The sequence below is a fragment of the Xyrauchen texanus genome, chromosome 40 (genome assembly GCF_025860055.1).
Source record: "Xyrauchen texanus isolate HMW12.3.18 chromosome 40, RBS_HiC_50CHRs, whole genome shotgun sequence".
In the NCBI taxonomy this organism is placed as follows: domain Eukaryota; kingdom Metazoa; phylum Chordata; class Actinopteri; order Cypriniformes; family Catostomidae; genus Xyrauchen; species Xyrauchen texanus.
This window is the reverse complement of record NC_068315.1, coordinates 13193390-13218812: the sequence shown is the minus strand read 5'-3', so window position 1 is coordinate 13218812 and position 25423 is coordinate 13193390. Positions and strand designations below refer to the sequence as shown.

The window sequence follows — 25423 nt, the reverse complement described above, 5'->3', positions numbered from 1 at the left end:
TAGTAAGTATCTTTACATGCAGTAGACAATCATTCACAGGCTGCACACGCACATGATCTTCATCACTGGCTAACATTTGAAGGTTTTGTTTCAATTCATTGTAAGTAAATAGTCACTACATTCAGCATTGTTTTTTCTCTCTCTGGGGCACAATGCATCAGTGGAACACAGCGCACATTTTGTTTGACACAGGTTTTAAACTACTTATTGGCTCGGCAGATTGGTGCCCCCGAAGCGATGCTGCCTTAGGCGCTCACCTATGTCACCTAATGGGTTGGCCGGCCCTGGCTAGGACAAATAAAACACAGAAAATACAGAACATACACAAAAAAACATGGCAGAGATAATACCAATATGCACTTTGATGTAGTATTCAAAAACATTCAGATGAATGTTTTAATGTTATGGAAAGGAATTTGTACTTTTATTCCACAAAGTGGCATTCAACTGATCACAATGTATAGTCAGGACATTAATAACATGAACAATTACTATTATAATTTGAAAAAAAAATTCTTCTTCAAAGTGTTCTCATCAAAAAATCATCCACGTGCAGCAATGACATCTTTGCAGATTCTTGGCATTCTAGCGGTCAGATTGTCCAGATACTCAGGTGACATTTCACCCACGCTTCCTGTAGCACTTGCCATAGATGTGGCTGTTTTATCGGTCACTTCTCACACACCTTACAGTCTAGCTGATCCCACAAAAGCTCAATGGGCTTAAGATCCATAACACTCTTTTCCAATTATCTGTTGTCCAAGTGTTTCTTTGCCTTTTGTTTTTCTGTTTCAAAAGTGGATTTTTCTTTGCATTCCTTCCAATAAAGCTCGCACCCCTGAGACTTTTCTTTACTGTTGTAAATTAAACTGGTGTTTAGTGGGTAGAATTCAATGAAGATGAGGACATGTGAAGCGTGTATTTCTCAAACTAGAGACTCTGATGTACTTCTCCTCTTGTTTAATTGTACATCTGGTCTTCCACATTTCTTTCTGTCCTCTGTCCAATTGTCCTTTGTCTTTGAAGACTGCAATGTACACCTTTGTATGAATTCTTCATATATTTTGTTTTTTGGCAATTTCAAGCATTGTATAACATTCGTTCCTCAAAACAATGATTGACTGATGAGTTTCTGTAGAAAGAGGTTTCTTTTTTGCAATTTTTGACCTAATATTGACCTTAAGACATGCCAGTCTATTGCATACTGTAGCAACTCAAAAACAAAGACAATGTTAAGCTTCATTTAACAAACCAAATAGCTTTCAACTGTGGTTGATATAATGGCAAGTGAATTTCTAGGACCAAATTAGCAATTTAGCATGATTACTCAAGGATAAGGTGTTGGAGTGATGGTTGCTGGAAATGGGGCTAGATTTTATAAAATAAAAAATAACTAAAATGGTGATGGTGCTGTTTTTACATCAGTAATGCCCTGACCATACTTTGAAGTCATTTGAATTCCTTTTTGTTGAGTTAAAGCACCAATATCCTTCCAAAACAGTAAAATCTGTACATTAATCCAAACTTTTGGCCACCAGTGTGTGTGTGTGTGTGTGTGTGTGTGTGTGTGTGTGTGTATACAGTATATACATCATACACATATCACAGCCAATGCATATTCACAAGAGATTTGCATCCTTCGTGCATATCGCCACCTACTGGTCAGCAAGGATTAAGTTGGGATTTCGGAGGTGGGGGATCCCTAAAATCGGGTGATGTCGTAATCATGCCACCCACCCATGTATTTTATTTACTTTTTATAAAAGACATGGGTGTCTCACCGAACATCTCACTGAACGTGTCATTAAACGCATTATTTGCGTCTCACTGAATGTGTAATTTGCATCTCACTAAAAACATCCTTTGCATCTCACTGTACGTCTCACTGAATGTGTCTTTTGCGTCTCACTGAACGTGTTGTTTGCATCTCACTCATCGTCTCACTGAACATGTCATTTGCATCTCACTGATCATTTTACTGAACGTGTCGTTTGCGTCTCACTGAACATGTTGTTTGTATCTCACTGAATGTCTCATTTGCATCTTTCTGAACATCTAATTGAACGTGTCATTTGCGTCTCACTGAACATCTCACTGAACGTTTCTTACTGAACATGTAGTTTGCATATCACTGCGTCTCACTGAATGTGTCTGTAAAAGAACCTTCACAGCAGAAGGACACAGGAGAGTGGATTCTTCACAAGCTCTCACCGTGCTCACTGGAATTAGAGACAGGCGTTAAACATTATTTAGCTCAGGTGTAAATACCCTTAACGCTTTCTCTCTCTCCAGCCTGTCTTGTCAATTTGGGGACACAGCTGCCCGTGGCCCAAGTGGAACCCCAGATACCATACCTCCACCTGCCCAATCGTGCAATTCTTAGGATTTTCTGTGTGCCCCGCCCATCGCAGCAACCTCAGAACAACCCTCAGATGCTGCATATTCTGCTGCCAATCATTGCTATAAATGATGATGTCATCCAAATAGGCAGCGGCATAAGCCGAATGTGGTCTGAGTCACACAGGACCGTACAGACCTGTCGCTCTTAGGAACTAGAACAACCGGGCTGGACCAATCGCTGTGGTATTCCTGAATTAATTTTTTTATATTCGGGCAATCGGTAGGGACAGCTACGTACCACCACCTCCGGCTCGATCTCAGTGTGGTGCTGGATGAGGTTTGTGCAACCCAATAGAGGGGAAAACACATCTGCAAATTCTTGTTGTAGTTTGGCAACCTCTGCGAGTTGGTACGGTGAGAGGTAGTCTCCTCAAGTGACCGGGGTAACGTGATTGTGTTTTGTATTTACCTCCAGCCCAAGATTCGCCCTCTCCGGAACTACAATAGCCAACTTCACAGGGGCTGCCTCCCTCCACAATTTCAGGAGGTTGAGGTGACAAAATTGATGTGCGCCCCCTCTATCGATTTGCTTTACCTCATAAAGTTCCCCTACTTTTCGTGTGCCCTCAAAGGGTCCTAGCCACTTGGCGAGTAATTTGGAGCTCGATTTGGGGAGTAATATGAGTACCTTATCTGCCGGTGTAAATTCCTGCAGCCGAGTTCCCCTGTTATACAGTCGGCTCTGTTGTTCTTGAACTTGGAGCAAATTCTCCTGTGTTAGTTGCCCCAAGATTAAGAACATATTGAATTTAGTTTTTACGGGCTGAAGGTCCCTCCTCCCAAGCTTCGCCTATGCCATCAAGCACGCCGCATGGGCGCCACCCATACAGCAGCTTGAATGGGGAAAACCCAGTGGAGGCTTGCGGGACCTCTCATACTGCGAATAACAGGGGATCAAGCTATTTGTCCCAATTTCTAGCATCCTCGTATACAAACTTACGAATCATGTTTTTACAGGTTTTATTAAATCGCTCCACTAGGCCATCTGTTTGTGGATGGTAAACGCTGATGCGAATTGACTTATTGCCCAATAATTCGTAAAGCTTGCACAGTGTCCGTGACATAATTGTTGTGCCCTGGTCAGTGAGTATTTCTTTCAGAACCCCACCCGGGAGATTATTTTGAAGAGTGCCTCCGCAACACTACATGCTGAGATGCTGCGTAGAGGCACTGCTTCCGGATATCGCGTTACATAGTCTAATAGGACCAATAAAAAGTGATGTATGCGTGCTGACCATTTTAATGGCCCGACGAGGTCCATGCCAATTCCCTCAAAGGGGACCTCGATCAGCTGAAGGGGCGCAATGGCACGTTTGGGGTGGCCTGTGGGTTCATCAGCTGACTTTCACAGCAAGCCGCACACCACCTGCAATCATCGTCACCAATGCCCGGCCAATAAAAATGGGCTATTAGTCGGTTCAGTGATTTTCTTTCCCCTAGATGACCCGCCATGGGATACTAATGAGCCTCCTGGAACACCATTTTCTGCCGGCTCCGCAGTATTAAGAGCTGGGTTGTATCTTACTTTGTTTGAGAATCCTGTGTCACTCTATACAACCGCTTGTTTATAATTGTGAAATCAGGATATTAAAGTGCAACATTCGGCTGGAGTTTTCGACCATCGATCACTCTCACTTGGTCGAAGGCATGCTTGAGGGTTTCGTCTCACGACTGCTCCAATGGCAAATTCCCTTCGGAAAATCCCCTGAGGATGGGAGGGGCTGCAGCCTGTCCCCCACTCACGTCATCCTGACGTGGAGCTGATGAAGACGAACCGCCTCCGCCTCCCCTGCCAGAGTATTGCACATTTCACATCTCGTCGCTTTCATGCAGGACCCATCTGCGCACATTCCCTTTAATACATTTCTGAATTCAGGCCAATTAGTTCCCAAAATCAGCGGATGGGTGAGGTGGGAACTAACCATGGCCTCCACTCAATGCTTTGTTCCCTGAAATTTAATAACGAGGTCACAAAAGGGTAGTTGTGAAAATCCCCATGTACACACTACACCCTTTTAGTTGTGCCCAAAGGCTCGTATTGAACCAAGCATTGGTGAATAGTTGTTTGATTACAACCCAATTGCCGAAAGAACAAAGCTTTCTAAGGTCTCGCTGAATGTGTCGCTGAACATGTCGTTTGCGTCACACTTAATGTGTCATTTGCATCTCACTGAATCTGTCACTGAGTGTGTCATTTGCATCTCACTGAACGTGTCACTGAATGTGTCATTTGCATCTCAATGAATGTGTCACTGAATGTGTAGTTTGCATCTCTCTGAATGTGTTGTTTTGTCTCACTGAATGTCTCACTGAACATCTCTCTGAACATGTCATTTGTGTGCCACTGAACGTCTCACTGAACGTGTCGTGTGCGTCTCACTGAATGTGGTCATGTGTCAATCTGTGGGAAAGGGAGAGCGTTAAGAATTATAACCCAGGTGACGATCCTTACCGCTCGTGTGTCCTCTCCGATTTTTTTCGTTTACCTCGTGTATTATTAATATTATGATTAGAAATATTGCCTAAATGAACATTCTATTCGTGATAATAAATTAGAATATCTGTTTATGTATGCATTTCAAAGCTGAAATTTATCTTGAAATATTCAGTATTCTGTTTTTATGAAGTTCATGCATTCTACCACAAACCTTATGGGAAAAAAGATTACTGAGAAGAAATGGAGGAAAAGGAAAAGAGGCTAATTATGTCTCCTGTCAGGTTTTTCTCTTACTATTGAACCATCTACGTCCTGTTATATATTTAATTTACTGTCAAGCGCCAGTGATATAAACATAGACATAACATTTAGAAGTTGGTAGTGTAAATGGATTGTATGCAATATTCAGAAGAATAGAAATATGGCCTTACTGACTATTCCAGTGAGTTTTTCCAGTTTGTTCTGTGTGTGTGTTTTCCCCCTTCCTTGTGTGCGTGTTCAGGTGTTGCTCGGTGAGCATGATCAGCGTTTCTACGCGCAGCTCCTAGATTATCATCGCACCCCCCCTTCATACTCTCTTCCTATTATACCCTATCTTTTGTGTTGTTTGTTGCCATTCATTGTGTGTGTTTGTGAGTTACACTCACCTCCCAACTGCTTACCTCAGTTGGTGTTTGTGTGTTTGCTGTCAGTTTGTTCCTCTTGTCTCCACTTGGGTTTCTTGTGTTTGGAAGTGCTCCGGAGTTCACCTCCTCCATTGCTCTCTGCCTAGGTGTCCCTCAGCTGGATTGAGGTCGTCATCTCCCCATTGCAGTCTGAACTGTGCCGTTCTCTGCATCATCCCCAAGTTTTTGGATATTTACTCTGTTGCATTTAATACGAAAATAGAGCCCTATATCTCTGTGGCAGCGGGGGCGTGGTCAAGCGCCCGTCCGGGAGAGAAAAGCGGTAAGGGCCCTCACACCTGAGCTAAATTATGTCTAACACCTGTTTCTAATTGCAGTAGCTTGAGGAGAGCGGCATAAAAAAGCAGCAACAACAGAGCCCAGGGAGAGCCCGACACGAAGGCCAAGAAGCTACTGTGTTATATTAGTGTGTTATATTAGTGTGTGAGAATTAAAAACAACCTTACCTGAACCCTGTTGCTGTTTCCGTCCCTTCCTCACTGGAAACTTGTTACAATCTCCTTTTGTGATCCATTTAAGAAAGTCATACAGGTTTGGAACTACACAGGGTATTTTAGTGTATTACACTACACTATATGTTTTGGCTGAATTATCCCATTACCTATAAAAAATACCATGCCACACATGGAAAACCGATGGAGTGCGTACTCCAGGTAGGGAAGGAGGTATTGCCCAAGTGAAGGAGTTCAAGTACCTTGGGGTCTTGTTCACGAGTGAGGGGACAATGGAGCGGGAGGTTGGCCGGAGAATCGGGGCAGCAGGGGCGGTATTGCACTCGCTGTATCGCACCATTGTCATTAAAAGAGAGCTGAGCCGAAAGGCAAAGCTCTCGATCTACCGGTCAATTTTTGAACCTACCCTCACCTATGGTCATGAAGGCTGGGTCATGACCGAAAGGACTAGGTCGCGAGTACAAGCGGCTGAAATGGGCTTCCTCAGAAGGGTGGCGGGCTTCTCCCTTAGAGATAGGGTGAGGAGCTCAGTCATCCGTGAGGAGCTCGGAGTAGAGCCTCTGCTCCTTTGCGTCGAAAGGAGTCAGTTGAGGTGGTTTGGGCATCTGGTAAGGATGCCCCCTGGCCGCCTCCCTAGGGAGGTATTTCAGGCACGTCCAGCTGGGAGGAGGCCTCGGGGAAGACCCAGGATTAGGTGGAGAGATTACATCTCCACACTGGCCTGGGAACGCCTCGGGGTCCCCCAGTCAGAGCTGGTTAATGTGGCTCGGGATAGGGAAGTTTGGGGCCCCCTGCTAGAGCAGCTGCCCCTGCGGTTGAAGATGGATGGATGGACACATGGTTTTAATGTGTTGAGGAACTTGGCAGCAACCTCAGCCCTGTCAATAGAGCAATGAGCAGTCGATTGCATGATTAGATAAGACTATTTTATATGGTAAATGGTAAAAGGTCTGCACTTATATAGCGCCTTTTTAACCTTATTCAAAGCGCTTTACACTGTTGACTCATTCACTCATTCACCCATTCACACACACACATTCATACACAATTGTCCAATATAAGGGCAATAGTTCACAAATGTTCTTGTTTTGATGTGTACCAGCTTTTTTACATAAGCAGAAGAGTTCAACAGCCCTGACAAACAGATTAACGCCTGTTTTGGGTTGAGAGCAGTGCTCAAATTGGTGGGGGGGACTTTTATTATCATGGTCCCTGGAACTGGCCCCATATGGTTTGTCATTGCTATACTCACACTTCACTGTAGTTTCTAGCACATGAGAGGCTCTGCACACAGAGGCCTTTAACAGCTGCGTAGAATAGCTCTCTGACAGAAGGAAGCTATGCTTCTGTCTTTTTTACTGAAAAATATTCAGTCTTCAACATACACACGTGTGAGTAAAGTATCAGTGGGCTGAAACACAGTGGCCCCAAAAAGTGTTTGGACACTTTAGAGGCACTTAAAGTGTATACATTTCTTTGTTTAAAATATTAAGCTATATTAAGTAACTTCAGGTACTGCAGGACAGGCTTGATAGTTTTGTGGTTCATTATAGAGTCAGATTTCAGTAATTGTTCTATTGTTTTTTTTTTTCTCATTCATGCCTCTTATTGTAGCCCAATAATTTGTCACTTTCCATGTCTCCTGTAACCTTTAACAGGATGTTGTTTACCATGAAATGTAACCTTTCACTTACTGGGCAAAGGATCAGCACATAGTAACTCAATCAACACCTGTCAATATTATCATCTTAGATCTCTACTATACAGCCTGATAGTAAATAACCACCATTAGCCAAGCATAAAGGTTTAGGTTCAGTTTAGAATACTTATCTAATAACTGAACTCACTCCAGTGTAAAAATCACACCAAAATATTTGTTTATTTCAATTCTATATACATAAATGTATTTAGATGTAAAACTTAAAAAATATATAATTTGAGATATTCAGGCCAAGCATGTTTCAGACAAAAACAAATCAGACAATAAATACATAAAAAATGGTCCTTACAAGTTGACTGGTGCAAGTTCAAAGCAGATTTAAAGGGACAGTTCACCAAAGAACGAAAATTCTCTCATCATTTACTCACCCTTATGCCATCCTTGATATGTATGACATTCTTTCTTCTGCTGAAAAATATCAAATCTCTGTAGGTCCACACTATGCAAGTAAATAGTGACCAACATTTTGAAGCTCAAAAAAGTACATTAAGGCAGCATAAATTTAATCAATACTACTCAAGTGGTTAAATCCATTTCTTCAAAGCAACATGATAATTGTTGGTGAGAAACAATTTTTCAATAATCAATATTTAAAGTCATTTTTACTATAAATTCTTCTCCCTGTCCAGTAGGTGGCGATTAGCATGAAGAATGTCAATCGGCAAAAACAAAAGAACTAGGAGAATTAGGAGAGAACAGCATTTTAGAGGGCTGATTAAAGAGATTTACAGTAAAAAGGACCTAAATATTGATCTGTTTCGTACCCACACCTATCATATCACTTCTGAAGACATGGACTCAACCACTGCAGTCGTATGGATTACTTTTAAGATGCCTTTATCGGCTTTTTGAAGCATCAAAGTTTTGGACCTTATTGAAATTCATTGTTTGGACCTACAGAGCAAAAGAGTTCAGAGTTCAGCAAAAGAAAGTCATACACATCTAGGTTGGCATGAGGCTGAGTAAATTATGAGAATTTTCATTTTTGGGTGGGCTTTTCCTTTAATACATCAGGCATGCTCCCAAAAAAAGATGGCAAACTATTTCAAAAGCTCTAATTCATTGTACCTACACTTAGTTTAATATTTGCCGAGAGCAAGAACTACCACATAGTGGACCAAAGCCCACAAAACTGAAAGGCAACTGCTGAGCAAAGGTCTTTGAGTAAACTTCACTCAGTGAGGTATCTAAAATGCTTTAGGATGTTTAACAATAAACATGCACAAAACACAGTACGAAAATGCTCGGCACGTAAGAGGTATAAGTGCAATACATTCTTACTGGTTATAAACCTTTAAATCCATGATCTCTTTTTAACACCTTGCACATTAAAAGTAAAGTGTAATACAAAACCAGGGATGACATTGACTTGTTTGGCAACACACTGACATACCAAGTACAATGGCATCACAGTTATGGCCTTTTTCTCAGCTTTTGGCTATTCTGAGTAAGAATACTTTTATAGTACCAAACAAAGTAGGTAATAAATTAGGTAGGAAATTGATTTAGATTGATCCTGATGTTAATGCTGTTTAAACATCAAGGCCTTATAATACACATTATGATCCATCATAGGTTGCATATTGATGTTGATCTTAATCTCCGATCTAGAAGAACTATTTTAAGTTCCTGTTGTTACATGCTGGTTCCTATATCTAACCAAAAAGATCATGCCCCTTTCCACCAAAACAGTATACAGAAATGCCATAGAATGTCCTCCTGGCCCACTACTCCACATCTGGAGCTTCCTCATCACAATTTTTCAAAGAAGGAAGTGTGGTTCAATGCAGATTAATTTGGCACTTTAGTAGCCATCACACTCTACATGGGTTGGTATGGTCTCTAGGTAACACTTTGAAAACGCCTACTTTCTCAACCCAAAAAAAGCAGATGATATAGTCATGGTACAGAGGAAAACAATTGCATGCGCCAACTACGGTGTTGCAGAGAGTCTATGCTTCTTCACAGTGAGTGCAGAGTTGGGTCCAGGCCATGTGGACACCATTCTGTCCCACCATGTTGAACCCCCTTCAATAATGTGGTCATGGAAGTGTCCAATATCCCTCCTGGAGGCTTCAAACTGGTGCGTTCCTTTTCACTTTGCCAGCCGGAAGACAGCCAGGTCCAGCGGCTCTCTGCTTGGGACACACCAATCATCTGCCCCCTGGCTGACTTTATAGTTCTGCCGAGCAGTCTTATTAAACACTGGAAGCCTCTCCACTGAGTCAGTGGATAATGCCTGATGAAAAAAAAACACAAGATGTAATCTTTCATGGCACAAAGCAAAACGCTTACAAAGACTTCCTGATGGAAATGGCAGCAACTGCAAGGCAGCAAAAGAACAGTGTTAAATGGGGACAGACTATGGCATTATAGGTAGGCTTAGGTTTGTGTAAATTAAATATTGCATCAGCATTTGTATGGAGTCTATACATTAAGCAGTTCTGGCTGAATTAATTGCATAGGAAAAATACATATTGTTAGGGATTTAAAAGAGACCTCTACCAGAATGTAGGAATTACAGCACACCCACACTTCCCAAATTCCCCAACTTTCTTTACCTTCAGATGAATAACTGCATCAGTGCCATGGCCCTCCATAGAGTAGAGATGGAGATCACCCTGGAAGTACTTGGCATAGAGCCGGGATATGGGTAACCCATAACCAAACCCAGCCTGCAGAGACAAAAAGTGGCTAATATTATAAAGGGGAACTTTCAGCCTGGTGATCCTATTTGTTTTTATTTGCAGTTCGTATACTTAAAAAATCATTAAGTATTTAAAGATGAAAGTATGTCTCACCAATGGAGCCCTTTGCTTCTTGTCCATCTGGGGAGTTGGTGCTGTAGAGTACATGTAACTGAAAAGATTATCTATCTTCCTGATAGGAACTCCTCCACCTCTGTCACTCATCTACAAAGACAATAAAGACATCAAAGACATAAAAACTGCTGGAAAGGAAAAAGGATGTATTTACAATTTGTAACTTTATGCATTGTACTAATCATATAGCTATCTGGTCATAAAAAGACCAAGTGTAAATGCCCTCCAACACACATTTGAGATTGATCGTAATCTCAGGAGGTGGTTTGATTTTTCTCACCTTTTTCTCCCCAATTTGGATTGCCCAATTCCCAATGCGCTCTAAGTCCTCGTGGTGGCGTAGTGACTTACAAAAATCTGGATGGCGGAGGAAGAATGCTCACGCACAACTCACCACGTGCCCCGCCAAGAGCGAGAACCACATTATAGCGACCATGAGGATGTTACCCCATGTGACTCTACCCTCCCTTGCAACCAGGCCAATTTGCTTAGGAGACCTGGCTGGAGTCACAGGAGGTGGTTTTATTAAAGACACAACTTGGTCAAATATAAATGCATCTAGTTGTTTAGGCTACAAAAATCAATGTTACTCCTTCCAACTATGTCAGCATATGGAAGTTTTGGAGCCCACATGGTTGGAGCAAACACGAAACTCAAACAGTCAAATATATGCCATATGGGGCAAAGAGAATGCCAGTGTAAATGGATTGTGCAAACTGTACCTAATCGGATAACAGTCCGATTAAGACACAAGATGTGACCAAGTGTATCAAAAACAGAAAAACATTGGATTAGAGCAGTGTTTCTCAAACTTTTTATAGAATAAGCAAAAGCAACAATTTCAGCTATTTTAGTGATTCAAGTTTACAACTGTGCAGAATTAGCTGCAAAATAAACAGTATTTTAGTGAAGCTTGCTTCTGTTTAACAAATTTGTTACATTTTATTAACTAATTAGTTCAGTGACCCCTTCTGGAAATGTCACAAGGTGGTGACAAATGAGCGTCTTATGTGCCATGAGTGAGTCAGTGAATCATTTTAAGTTAGTCATGACCGAAATCTACCAAGAGACTTTATATTGTTTAAACATTAAAAGAGCAAAGCAGATCTATACTCTTCCTTCAGTCTGAGCATTATTATTCATCCAAAAAACAACAATAATTGTGTGTCAAGAAAGTCCTCACCTTCTCCTTTATTAAATCTTGCATGGCTACAAACCTACAAACTTCAGTATAAGAATTATAAACACAAAGCAGATCTATGGTATCATTTTCTTACAGTAGCCTATTTAAACTGCTGAGCATGGCTTTTATCAGAAAAGACCACAATAATAGACAAATAATAATAAATATAGCTGCGAGCAGCGATGGCGGGCCCAAGCCGGTGGCACCGCCACCCCCTGTGCCTTTAGGGTTGCTGTGCACGATGGGCAATAACGTAACCTCGCTTTGACTGTCGAGAAGATGTGTGCTGTAGAGCTTGCACTGCAAAAGTGCGCATTGAGGGCACATATCGACCACAAAGTATGCGTGAGCACCCTTCCGATACCTAAAATGAAAAATGAGACACCCTACGGTCTCATGGAGTTAATGGACACATGAAATAAGTACACAAGACTGAAAATTCATATGAAGTGTGCCATTTGGGACAGGGCCTATGACCGTGAACCACAATAGTCACATCTATGAGATAATTCAAATGAAGAATAATTTTTTATGTCATAGGATGTCATAGGTATCTTTTGCAGCACTTAAATGTGTTAATCCAGAAGGCCAGTATTTATCTGGAGGTCTTTGTACAGGTTTATCAATGTAATTATAATTTACGCTTATGTGTTCCTATGATATGCAATGGAAGTACATTTTTATGTTTAACATGGGTGTATTCACAATACATAGCATACGATATAATATCTTAAGGTTATTTATCACTATGTTAAGTACATCACACAAATTTGACTGTATTCACCTGTAATGTCTCCAATAAGTACAGTATATATTGGCCTGTATGGCCATGATATATTCCCTTAGCTACACTTTAGCTAACTTATTACATTTTGGCTAATTAGCTGTATAGTTGAGAGAACCGGCTTAATACTATAAACAACATTTAATTAAATAAAAAAACAAACACAAAGGATGGACAACTGCCCATAAACGCTCTCTCTGTCGCTCCACTGTCTGCAGTCGGCCTTTATCCCTCTCGGAGGCTTGATTAGCCTGATAAGGGGCGGGTGTGTAAAATCACGACCCGGCCCGCCCTCTGCCCTGTCTCACACGTATTTGGAAGAGAGAAAAAAAAAAGTCTGCAGTTGCTTTGATAGCGGAAAGTATTAAAAGGTCTTTAAGAGTTTTTTTGGTGAATTTAAATTAGTTCAATAACTGGGGTCTCTGATTATCCTAAAACTGATTATCCTAATTAAAAGAATTTATGAGACATTCAATGTCTCTTCACAAATTTTGACAGTTTTTAAATATTTCTTGTTGCTTAGTACTCTCAAAGACATTATTTGTCACTTCATAGACTTCAATGTATTCTGCAGCGTTGACGCGAGACATGTGAAAGACCATTAATGCGTATAAATATTAGTCACTAGTGCACATTATACATTGCTCTTCACAATCACAATAGTGACCATTTATGGTTTCAAAACGGCAAATTTCTCTGAAAGGTGAAGAGTTTGGATCCCTGAAATCATTATTTTTTTCATGCATTTTTTTTTTTTTTTTGTGGAATTTGATAATTTTCCACGGCACAACTGACAATATTTCACAGCACACACAGTGGTTGGGAAACACTGAATTAGGGCACAAGGGGTAGGCAGAAACAAAAAAACTGTTACTGGGCTAACAGTGAGAGGGCATGATGCCAGGCAGGCATTGCCATGACTTTGACCTCTGATCATGATAGGTTGGCATAAATACATTGCTCAAATCAGCATATTGTCAAGGTGACCAAACAACAAGTCCAGTCAGCACTCATCTATTGTGATATGCAACAGCAGGTGTGCTGATCTGTACAGTGTCAGGGTGGGAAAATGCCCTGAAGGCTCCAGTTACATCAAAACTGGGTTATGCAATCAATAAAGTCAGTAAAGGTACACACAACATTAGCGTTTACTGGGTTTAACGATCTGATCGAGAAATTACGTAAAATAAATGTGTTTACATTATACAATTGCTTAAGTTCAAATCACCTTGATAGTAAGGTCCTCTCCTCCTATGGCCACCATAACTTGGATAAGAGGAAGATTGCTGTCTTCTTTATGGTTTTCAATGGTTGCTCTCATAGCATTCTGAAGAAGGAGCCAAATTGTCATGACAAAATTCAGCTTTCTTTATGCAAACAGCATTGTTTCAGAACAGAATATGAGATGGGCTCCAGCTCACCTTGAACAGTTCGAACAGTATATGGTAGAGATGAGAAGGCACATACACTATGTTAATAGGCCGGTTCCTGTTGTTAGCTGTAAAACAATACAGAATACATGAATACAGAAAGTCAACCAATAGAAGACAGGGGGAGTGTTTGGGAAAACTTTTTGAAAATGAATTCTATTTTTGCAGTTCTGTTTGGTGACAATGGTGGTGAAGAAATAACACATTTCCCCTTTAAGAAAGTCTACCGCTGTTAAACATCTATTATCATGCGGTGAGCTCCGAACAATTATGCAAACAGAACCAAAATGAAATAAACAAATGAAATGAACTTCATCTCAGTAGCATACTCACTCAGCCTTTATCTTGTGATTTTGCAATTAGCTATTTAATATGAACATTGTTCTTACTGTTGAGTTCCTGAAGTACCAGGTCAGGAGAGCTGAGGTAGTACTGATCACACAGCATCTTGGCACTTTCATATGCATCTACATGAAAAATTAGATACATGTGAAACATACAAGAGTACAATGTGCTGACAATGCAAATGGGTCACTGATTTTGAGGTAAATGTTTGCTATAAAAACACCCACTCTAAATCTAAATTGGTTTGAGGTTTCACCGAAAGTACATATTTTTGCATACTTTACCTTTAACAACTTCTGAAACCTGACAATCAGGGTCTATACTGCCAATGGTATTGGGGTGAACTGGATTTGTGGCACCATCAAAGACAAGAGCTAAAACCAGTGAATAAAAGGTCAGCAAAACAATGTAAAAGCACAATACTCAAGAGGTATTATTTGTGTTGAATATTGTGCTTACTGTGCTGGTTGATAAGCATTCTGATGGATATCCGGCTTATGTAGAACCGGTCCAGGAAATACTGAATATTCTGATTTGTGACTGGATCTTGACCAAAAACTTCTTTATATTCAATCACACCTTGGGCCATAGTGGGTACGACATCATTGTGTCTGTTTCTGATGTTGACCAGAGTATCCACAAACCTAAGTAGAATGTCAAGAAGGTTAGATAAAGCAGTGACAAAACAGAAACAAAGATTTTTAGAAGAATATCTCAGCTCTGTAGGTCCATACAATGCAAGAAAATGGTGACCAAAACTTTGAAGGACCAAAAAGCATATAAAGGCAGCACAAAAGTAATCCACACGACTCAGTTTAATTAATGTCTTCTAAAGTGATCTAATTGGTTTTTGGGTGAGAATAGACCAAAATATAACTTCTTTTCACTATAAATCTTGACATCAGCAGTCTCCAAATCATAATTTCAAGCTTGATTACATGCTCTATGGAAGCACTAGGAAGTGAAATCATGATTGTGCCTAGAGACTGCAGTCTCTGAAAAAGGAGTTACATTTTGGTCACCATTCACTTGCATTGTATTGGCATAGAGAGTTCAAATTTTCTTCTAAAAATATTTGTTTGTGTTAGAAAGAAAGTCAAACACATCTGGGATGGCATGAGGGTGAGTAAATGGTGAGAGAACTATTCCTTTAATTAATACTCTTCTAACTTACTCTTCTAATACTCTGTGGTCATCTGGACTTTTCTCCAAGAATTCCAAGATCTCCATCAAACTCTGAATATACCTAAGCACACAAACAAAAACAGGAGGGTTTTAATTTGTATTTAGAACTTAATAAGAAAGAATAAAATGTCATGTGAGCATTGTATTCATCAGGGAAGCAAGTTTGTCTATAGTTTTTAAACAGACACTTTTATTGACAACACTTTGTAGTATAATGTCATGTAAATAAATGTATTTTGAACAGCTCAAAATATATCCTTTCCATAAGATACAAGTTATGTTGGGAAATGTATATATATATATATATATATAAGTACACACACACAGCATATATTAAACTAGTAAAGGGATGCTTGTAAAAATTAAACTTCGACCTAAATCCACGAAAAACAACAGTTATAATGACATACAACCCTGAGTCCCCTGCATAGTCAAAGAAAGTTTAAGTTTCCACTCTTCCTAAAAGGCACACAAACAAGGGGAAACGTGACGCGTCAAGGCACGAGGTAGTGAAAGCAGGAGACCCTCCTGGAAGTATGCAGTATTCGCTATGTGCACAAGTGACGCGACGAACGTTCGAAATCTGCGTGGTGGGCGAGGGGACTTCCGGTTTAGGTTACTACCGGTATTTCCGATGTAGATGTTGTGGAAGAGTGAGTGGCAAGCTATCAGTGAGTACCGTATGTAAAATGTTAACAGTAAATAAGAAACGTCTTACATATCAGTATCAAATTGGCAACTCTAAATTACATTGTAGTGTTCCTCGATGTGCCGTTTCATCGAGGTATAATTCTGAAGTTTTCATCGTTTTCGCATCAACCTGAGGTACGAGCTCAGTGGCTAGTCAAGATAAGAAGCGAGAACTTCACTCCTACCGATAACACCCGGGTATGCAGTCGACATTTTAAGCTAGAAGATTTCATCATAACCACAGGACGCTGAAAACTTGTTCAAGGAGCTGTGCCATGTCTTTTGAGTGGAACAATTTTTGTTTACCAGCGCCAAGGACTGTATTTTTCTCTATGAGCTTCCATATACTGCTTATATATTTTGTAATTTACTATGCTGTTTGTTTTTTGTATCTTGTGATATACCTTTCAGAAAATTGTCTTAAATATTGACAATGTTTACATGTCATTTATTGTCTTTTACACTGCCAGGAGGAACACATATACATGAGTTAATTCAGACATTTATTATACAAAGACACAAGCTGTCATACTACACTCAACAATAACATGGCTCCTATAATTGTAACATTGTGATGCAACGTTTGACATTTTGTATGAGTTATGAGTTTGTAGATAACTAGTCCACATAACTGCACATAATACAGTACTCAACAGTACTTTAATGCTTCTTTGCACTTCTGGTTGGATGTCAACTGCATTTCATTGGCTCTGCACCTGTACTCTGCTAAATGACAATAAAATTTAATGTAATCTAATAACTACTAACACTGAATTCATAATAACAAAAGGTACCTTGTATAGGTTTGTTGTTTATGTACATACATGTGCATTTCTTAAAGAGAACTATTTACATTGATTTTCACACAAACGCATGTTTTGTACAGTCTGATACAGTAATGCAACATTATGATTAAGGCTCTGCCAGCCACACAGGAGCGCTCAACCTCATAGAGCTGAACAGGAGTGGAGTCTTCTAGGACAATCTTTTAAAAAACAAAAAAGTGTGTTATAATCAGCAGAGATCACAAACTGATCATATCTCAAAGTCAAAAGTGCATTTTGCATTATTTTTCAAGTTAGCTACTATGAGTTAGAGAATGAAGTTACTTTCTTACTAACCCTAAAGTAAGTAAGTTAAACACAACACAATATAAACAGCAAAGCAACTGTCTCAACAACCAGCTTCTGGGGTTTCATATAGGAATGGTAGGTCTACTAGAACACTAATAGGGCAGGCACGTGTCATCATAGTGTTACCTACTTCAAACGTTTGGCTAGCTAGATAGTTGTCTAAGATGTTTAACTTGTTTAGGTAATTATACATTTGTTTGCCAGTTTAACCCATCATTGCCAAATTGAAGCCCCAGAACAGAACTGGTTGGATCAGACGAACAACTGAACTGTCTTTCATCCTACTCTGATGGTGTGAGGTTTCTCATGTTTCCTCAAAGATCTATGACAGGTAGCACGGATGCTGACTCTCCCTGTCTGTACTTGATACTGGGGATAACCAAATACTGTCAATACATGTAACTGAACAACACAAGTCATTAGTATATGGGTGATTCTTAGACTATGGGCACTTTTATGTACTTTGTAACCAAAAATGTCATTTTTTAAAAATATGACCAAAGTACAATTGATATGGATTGCAAGAGTAGATTTGTGTAATACTTTTTATATTATAATACATTACAATACTTTTTATATTTAGATTATAATATTATTTTTATTTCTAAATTATACTTTTATATTAATTGATTTCATTTAGATGAATGAAAATTCAATTTTGTTGCATCATTTATTGCTTATATTTTTGCCTTGCCATAAGTTGTGTCAGTTATTTACACGCACTGTAACCGTTCATCTGTGAGACAAATCAGTTGTATACATTAAACTCAGCACTACACTAAAAACAGTTGTGGTTATGTTTAATGGCTTTGTGAATTGAGTTTACTGAGTGTGATGAGTTTAATTGTTTTTCTAATAAACATCTCCACTGTTTCTCTACATTCACGTTAATTCATTGTAATTTCCATCACCACCCACATTTTTAAAAAATATTTAAAAAGTTCTCATCACACATTAAAAATGTATCCACAATTTACGAGATCATGCTCTACTTAATATAAAAATGCAAGTCATTTATTTTCTAATAAGCTCTTGCCCAAACCAGTATTACATTTCAGAGTGTGACAGGTGTACTGTTCACCGTTTGGTCCTTAGGGCAGTTAATTTATCTCATTGACAAATGTATAATTATTGTACATTGTGGAAAAACTGATAAAACTAGTTACAAAAATGATCATAGACAATTCTTGACTGACATAAGTGTGGCAGCGGGGGCGTGGTCAAGCGCCCGTCCGGGAGAGAAAAGCGGTAAGGGCGCTCACACCTGAGCTAAATTATGTCTAACACCTGTCTCTAATTTCAGTAGAGCGAGGAGAGCGGATAAAGAGCCAGCAGCCACAGAGCAGAGGGAGACGGACGTACAGCCACTCAGCGTTTCTGTGCTTACGTGTGTGTGTGTGCACGTTATAAAAAAACAATTAAAAAGACTTACCTTGTGCCAGACCCCCTGTGTTCCTGTCCTCCTTGAGAAAGTCACTACACTGGTGCCGAAACCGGGACAAATTGATGATGGAACAGAGTCAGCCCCATAGAGTCCTCCCAGCTGACGGAAGTCCTCCAGTCCCTCGCTACACTCCATCAGAGCCACCAACAATCCCTGCTTGAGCTCCGGCAAGACCAGGATCGTCGGTTCTTCGAGATCATGCGGGCTCAAGCAGAGGACCGGCACGCCATCCGGAGCCTCCTCAGCCAGGAGGCCGCTCCAGCCGCAGCCGCGACCCCGGACACCCGCGCCACATTGCCCCCACCCGCGTTACAGAAGATGGGGCCGGCAGATGATCCAGAGGCATTCATCGATCTGTTCGAACAATCGGCGTAAATTTGGGGGTGGCCCCAAGACCAATGGGCAGCCCGTCTAGTCCCTCTGTTGTCCGGGGAAGCACAGCTCGCGGCGCAACAGCTGCCGGCAACAAGCCTCCTGGCTTATCCTGATCTGAGGAGAGCCATCTTGCAACGGGTTGGTCGGAGTCCCGAAGAAAGTCGCCAGCTCTTCCGGGCCTTGAAGCTCGATAAATCCGACCGCCCGTTTGCGTTCGCCCAGCGGCTCCGTGATGCCTGTCGGAGGTGGCTGCTCGCGCGGGACCGCGACGTCGAGGAGCTAGTCGATCAGGTGGTACTGGAGCAGTTTGTCCAGCGTTTGCCCCGGAAGACGGCGGAGTGGGTCCAGTGCCACCGCCCGGCGTCGCTGGAGGAAGCCGTCCGACTCGCGGAGGACCACATGGCGGCGATTCCCAGGGCGGATGAGCCCTCTCTCTCTGTCTCCCCTTCCCCTGTGTCTTCCCCTGTTTTTTTTCCCTCCCCTCTTCCCTCTCGCTCTGCTCTCTCCCCAGGGTCCGTTCCTGCCCCCCGCAGGCGAGGAGCGTTTGTGAGACCAGCTTCCCGGCCTTGGGAACACCCGCCTAGCCCTTCACCGTCCTTCAGCCGCTCTCCTCCTCAGGTGGGGGCACCCGCCAGCACGGGTGCGGCCGCGGCGCCTGGGCCGATCTGCTGGAGGTGCGGAGACCCGGACCACTTCCGGGATCAGTGTCCGCTGATGGAAATAGGGGCAGTGGTGCGGGTCTCCGATGTTCAGCAGGCTGCCCCGATCGGGCTGGAGCGCATGCAGATTCGGTAAGAATCCAGGGGGTACATACCAAGCTTTGTTGGATACCGGCTGTAACCAGACCACCATCCACCAACGCTTGGTTCAACCCGGGCTCTGGGCTCAGCTAAACTGGTGAGGGTGAGGTGTGTGCATGGGGATATTCACAAGTATCCCGTGGTGACTCTGGCGATCAAATTCGGGGAGAAAGACATAGTGTGGAGGCAGCGGTTAGTTCCCGCCTCACCCATCCGCTAATCTTGGGTACTGATTGGCCGAATTTTAGAAAATTATTGGAGGGGTTTGTGCGGATGGGTCCTGCATGGAAGTAAAGGGATGTGTGATGTGCGATGCTTTGGCGGGGAGGCGGAGCCGGGCCGCCCTCGGCTGCTCCGAATGGCGTGGGAAGGGCGAGGTTGTCGCTCCTCCTCTCGGGAATTCCCGGAGGGGACTTCCCTTGGAGCAGTCGCGAGATGAAACCCTTAAGCACGCTTTTGACCAAGTGAGAGTAATCGATGGTCAACAACTCCGGCCGGGTGTCGCCGTTTCATATCCGTATTTTTCAGCTTATTAAAGATCGCTTATACAGGGTGGCGCAGGACGCCCAAACAAAGGAGGAAGTAACGCAATTATTGATTCCACGGAGCCGCCGGAAATGGTTTTCCAGGCGGCTCACTATAATCCCATGGCCGGTCACCTAGGGGAACGGAAAACACTTCTCCGTCTAATAGCCCGTTTCTATTGGCCGGGCATTGGCGGTGACGTCCGCAGGTGGTGTGCGGCGTGCCGTGAATGTCAGCTGGTAAACCCACCGGCCACCCCAAAAGCGCCATTGCGCCCTCTACCGTTAATCGAGGTCCCCTTCGAAAGAACTGGGATGGACCTCGTCGGGCCATTAGAACGGTCAGCACGCGGACATCGCTCGTGTTAGTCCTAGTGGATTACGCGACGCGATATCCGGAAGCAGTGCCTCTGAGCAACATCTCCGCGCGTAGTGTTGCAGGGGCACTCTTCAAGATAATCTCCGGGTGGGGATTCGAAAGAAATCCTCACCGATCAAGGCACGACTTTTATGTCACGAACACTTCGCGAACTTTACGAGCTCTTGAGCGTCAAATCGATTCGCACTAGCGTTTACCATCCTCAGACAGATGGCCTAGTGGAACGATTTAATAAAACGCTCAAGAACATGATTCAGTAAATTGCGTACACGATGACGCTAGGAATTGGGATAAGTGGCTAGACCCCTGTTGTTTGCAGTACGAGAGGTCCCGCAAGCCTCCACCGGGTTCTCCCGTTTGAGCTGCTGTACGGGCGACGCCCGCGGTGTCCTTGACGTCATCCGCTGGCGTGGGAGGAGGGACCTTCTAACAGTAAAAATGAAATTCAGTTCGTTCTCGATCTTAGAGCAAAACTCCACACACTGGGGCAACTAACACAGGAGAATTTGCTCCAAGCTCAAGAACGCCAACGCCGGCTGTATGACAGGGGGCTCGGCTACGGGAATTTGCACCGGGAGATAAGGTACTCGTATTACTCCCAACATCGAGCTCTAAATTACTCGCCAAGTGGCAAGGACCCTTTGAGGTCACACGACGAGTGGGGATCTCGATTATGAGGTTAAACGTACCGATAGAGGGGTGCGCGCCAAATTTATCACCTCAACCTCCTGAAATTATGGAGGGAGGAGGCGGCCTCTGTGACGCTGGCCACGGTAGTTCGGAGAGGGCGGAGCTCGGACCGGAGATAAACAAAAACTACAATCTCAACACTCCGGTTCCTTGTGGAGACCAACTCTCACCGCGGCAGCTCACAGAGGTTTCTGAATTACAAAAAGAATTTGCGGACGTGTTTTCCCTCTACCGGGCCGCACAAACATCATACAGCACCACATCGAGACCGAGCCGGGCGCGGTGGTGCGTTGCCGCTCTATCGCTTACCCGAACATAAAAAGAAAATAGTACGGGAAGAATTAGATGCGATGCTTGATATGGGCGTAATAGAGGAATCCCACAGTGATTGGTCCAGCCCGGTTGTTCTTGTTCCCAACAGTGATGGGTCTGTTCGATTCTGTGTGGATTACAGAAAAGTCAACGCGGTGTCTAAATTTGACGCGTACCCAATGCCCCGTGTTGATGAACTGCTCGATCGGTTAGGTACTGCTCGATTTTATTCGACCTTGGATTTAACGAAGGGTTATTGGCAGATCCCCTTGACACCAATGTCCTGTGAGAAAACAGCCTTCACTACGCCGTTTGGATTACACCAATTTGTGACGCTTCCTTTCGGTTTGTTTGGGGCACCAGCCACGTTTCAGCGACTCATGGATCGGATCCTCAGACCGCACACCGCGTACGCCGCTGCCTATTTAGATGATATTATCATTTACAGCAATGATTGGCAGCGGCACATGCAACATCTGAGGGCCGTCCTGAGATCGCTGCGGCGGCGGGGCTCACCGCAAACCCCAAGAAGTGCGTGGTTGGGCGTGTGGAGGTACGGTATCTGGGGTTCCACTTGGGTCATGGCCAGGTGCGTCCCCAAATTGATAAGACCGCGGCGATTGTGACTTGCCCTAGACCTAAGACCAAAAAGGGTGTGAGGCAGTTCCTGGGGCTGGCTGGCTATTACAGAAGATTTGTACCCAATTATTCGGACGTCACCAGCCCGCTGACTGACCTCACTAAAAGGGGGCTCCAGATCCGGTCCAATGGTCAGAGCAGTGCCAACAGGCATTTACGCAGGTTAAAGCTGCACTTTGTGGGGGCCGCTTTTGCATGCACCTGACTTCTCTCTCCCCTTTGTATTGCAGACGGACGCTTCAGACAGAGGGCTGGGGGCCGTACTCTGCAGGTGGTGGAGGGAGAGGAGCCCGGTGCTGTACATTAGCCGGAAGCTCTCCTTAAGGGAGACTAAGTACAGCACCATAGAGAAGGAGTGTCTGGCCATCAAGTGGGCGGTCCTCACCCTCCGATACTACCTGCTGGGGCGGGCCTTCACCCTCTGCTCGGATCATGCCCCACTGCAGTGGCTCCACCGCATGAAAGATACTAACGCCCGGATCACCCGTTGGTATCTGGCCCTCCAGCCTTTTAAGTTCAAGGTGCTCCACAGACCGGGGTGCAGATGGCTGCCGCTGACTTCCTCTCCAGAAATGGGGGAGTGGTAGGCAGGCGGATGACGCCCGGCCTGAGTCGGGCGGTGGGGGTATGTGGCAGCGGGCGTGGTCAAGCGCCCGTCCGGGAGAGAAAGCGGTAAGGGCTCACACCTGAGCTAAATTATGTCTAACACCTGTCTCTAATTTCAGTAGAGCGAGGAGAGCGGATAAAGAGCCAGCAGCCACAGAGCAGAGGGAGACGGACGTACAGCCACTCAGCGTTTCTGTGCTTACGTGTGTGTGTGTGCACATTATAAAAAAACAATTAAAAAGACTTACCTTGTGCCAGACCCCCTGTGTTCCTGTCCTCCTTGAGAAAGTCACTACAATAAGTTATTCTGTTTTTAAATAACAGCATTGAGATGTGGTGGAAATGACATTTCACTGCTGTTATCTAAAAACAGAATAACTCATAACTAACACAGTCTCATAACTTCTCTTGTAATCTAAGTTTGTCCTCTTACAGACCTTAAAACTAGACAAATAATTTAAACTTATGAGACGGTGTTACGTGACTTTTGAACAAGTTTTTTTATTCAACTTCACAAGCCTAAAAGTGCCCCTTGTTGAAGAAACGCCCATACATTTATTCAATGTCAGATAGTAAAATGAACATATAATAAACCACATGTGACCAACAACTAAAATTAATCGTTTAATAAGTATTTTGTAAAGGTTACTTTCTAGCCTAACGTCACCTAGCTTCATCGCTAACGTTAGGGCTACAGCTAGCTAAAGACATAGCATAACTTACCTTCATAATTGTCAATGAATGAAGAGACGTATATCTTGAAACCCTTTTCCCTCTTGCTCTTGGGAGCCGATGATGACGCTTGAATTATTCGGTGTACGTCATTTATCGTTATCCTTGGCAGATGTTTAAGGGATCTGGTGTAGAAAGCCATGTTTATCTGGTCCAAGTCTTACCTGACAGCTACCGGCGTCGTCGATGAACCTAACGTAGCGTTAAACCGGAAATACCATCGCCCACCAGTGACGTCTGACAATCATGGAACGTTCGTAAAATCAACTAGCCAATAGCGCCCACCCTGGCAGACTGAATGCTGGTCAAAGTTCACACGCTCTACGTCATCAAAATTCAAAGTTTGGCACAGTCTCAAGTAGACCACGGTGTTTATGCAGTACGCAATAAATATCCAGCTTGCCATCAACATGTCATCTCCTTTTAACGCAAAAATGTGTTGTTGCTAAAACAATGCTAGCCAAGATATATTAGTTTATACATGCAATAGCATATGCTGTATAACTCACCAGCTTTGAACCATTTGAACAGATGGAGTGGTAAGTAGTCTTTTGGGGAGCAAGTTGATTTCTTTCATGATGTTTGACAGACGTACTGGTAACTCTTGTCTCAGGAAAACAAATGAAGTTTTCTCACATGCGTTGGTAGAACCTGGACGGAAATGGCGTTAAAATAATTATATTTAAAAAGAAAGAACATATGTATGCCATGCTGCCAACATAACACACGTGTTAAAATATAAAGGAACGATAGGCTCACGACTGAAATGCATGCACAGTCTTAATGCTTAATGCAATTAAATAGTCCATACAGACATATGGACATCACTACAGTGTCCCATAACAAATACGCCTGCTACTACATGATGCAACACTCAGCCAGTATTAGCTGAACAGCAGCACCAGTACAATGTCTGAACACAAGCAGACTGACCTAAAGAACACATGCAACTCAGTATCCATGTATAAAAACGTTCACATGATAGATTGCATAATAATAATATGGACTGGAGAGCATAATAATAAAATGTGTCTATTCTCCATCTCAACCGATTGCACACAATTCTTGACTATTGACAGAATTTATACACATTTAACATAAATACACACACACACACACACATATATGAACAAATAACATAAGAGGAAGAGCACTCACCAAAATCGAGAAATTGTTTCATAGATAGTGGAGAAGGAGAAAATTTAGAAAAGTGTTCAATATGTTGAGGCACGTTGGCCAAAGCAGCATTCTTCATAATAAACCTGACGAACTTCATTTCGGTGACTGAGTTGAAACTGAGAGATAACAGATATAGCAAAACTCCAGATGCAAAGAATGGTCAATTGGCTAGCTAAGCTATGTTGTTTATAATTCATGTACTGCGATGTAAATGATGGTTTGGGAACCATCTGTTCCCGAGAACACGCAATAACCAATCAGATCACGAGATTCCTATTACTAATCCAGATTCGTCCAATAACATGTGGAGGCGGAGCAATTTACTGTTTTGTAGCCTATATAATTACTTATTTAGGGAAATAAACACGTGTATAACCCCTTGAATACTGTGTGGTTTGCGTCATCAAGAATGCATATGTTCTTTACATCACAAATTGTGACTATGACTATTGACTGTGAACACTGACTATTATTTA

The 25423-nt window shown here is 42.7% G+C and overlaps 1 protein-coding gene across 1 annotated transcript; it reads right to left on the bottom strand.

The window, feature by feature from the left end:
• Nucleotides 1-7929: 7929 nt before the first annotated feature.
• Nucleotides 7930-25147, bottom strand: LOC127633478 (pyruvate dehydrogenase (acetyl-transferring) kinase isozyme 2, mitochondrial-like). Its single transcript, XM_052112623.1, has 11 exons — nucleotides 24927-25147; nucleotides 24278-24419; nucleotides 15434-15505; nucleotides 14719-14903; nucleotides 14544-14633; nucleotides 14304-14381; nucleotides 13906-13982; nucleotides 13713-13811; nucleotides 10497-10607; nucleotides 10257-10370; nucleotides 7930-9934 (listed from the first exon to the last, which is right to left on the bottom strand). The coding sequence occupies exons 1-11, from the start codon at nucleotides 25042-25044 to the stop codon at nucleotides 9791-9793; spliced, it is 1230 nt and encodes a 409-aa protein (XP_051968583.1). The 5' UTR covers nucleotides 25045-25147; the 3' UTR covers nucleotides 7930-9790.
• Between the last annotated feature and the right edge of the window lie 276 nt (nucleotides 25148-25423).

Bases quoted from the DNA above. Each gene is read 5' to 3' on its own strand.
- LOC127633478 (XM_052112623.1), bottom strand. From the start codon at position 25,044: ATGAAGTTCGTCAGGTTTATTATGAAGAATGCTGCTTTGGCCAACGTG. The intron at 24,420-24,926 runs GTGAGTGCTCTT...ATTTCCGTCCAG, and splicing joins GAAACAATTTCTCGATTTTG to GTTCTACCAACGCATGTGAG. The intron at 13,812-13,905 runs GTGAGCTGGAGC...CTCCTTCTTCAG, and splicing joins TACTGTTCGAACTGTTCAAG to AATGCTATGAGAGCAACCAT.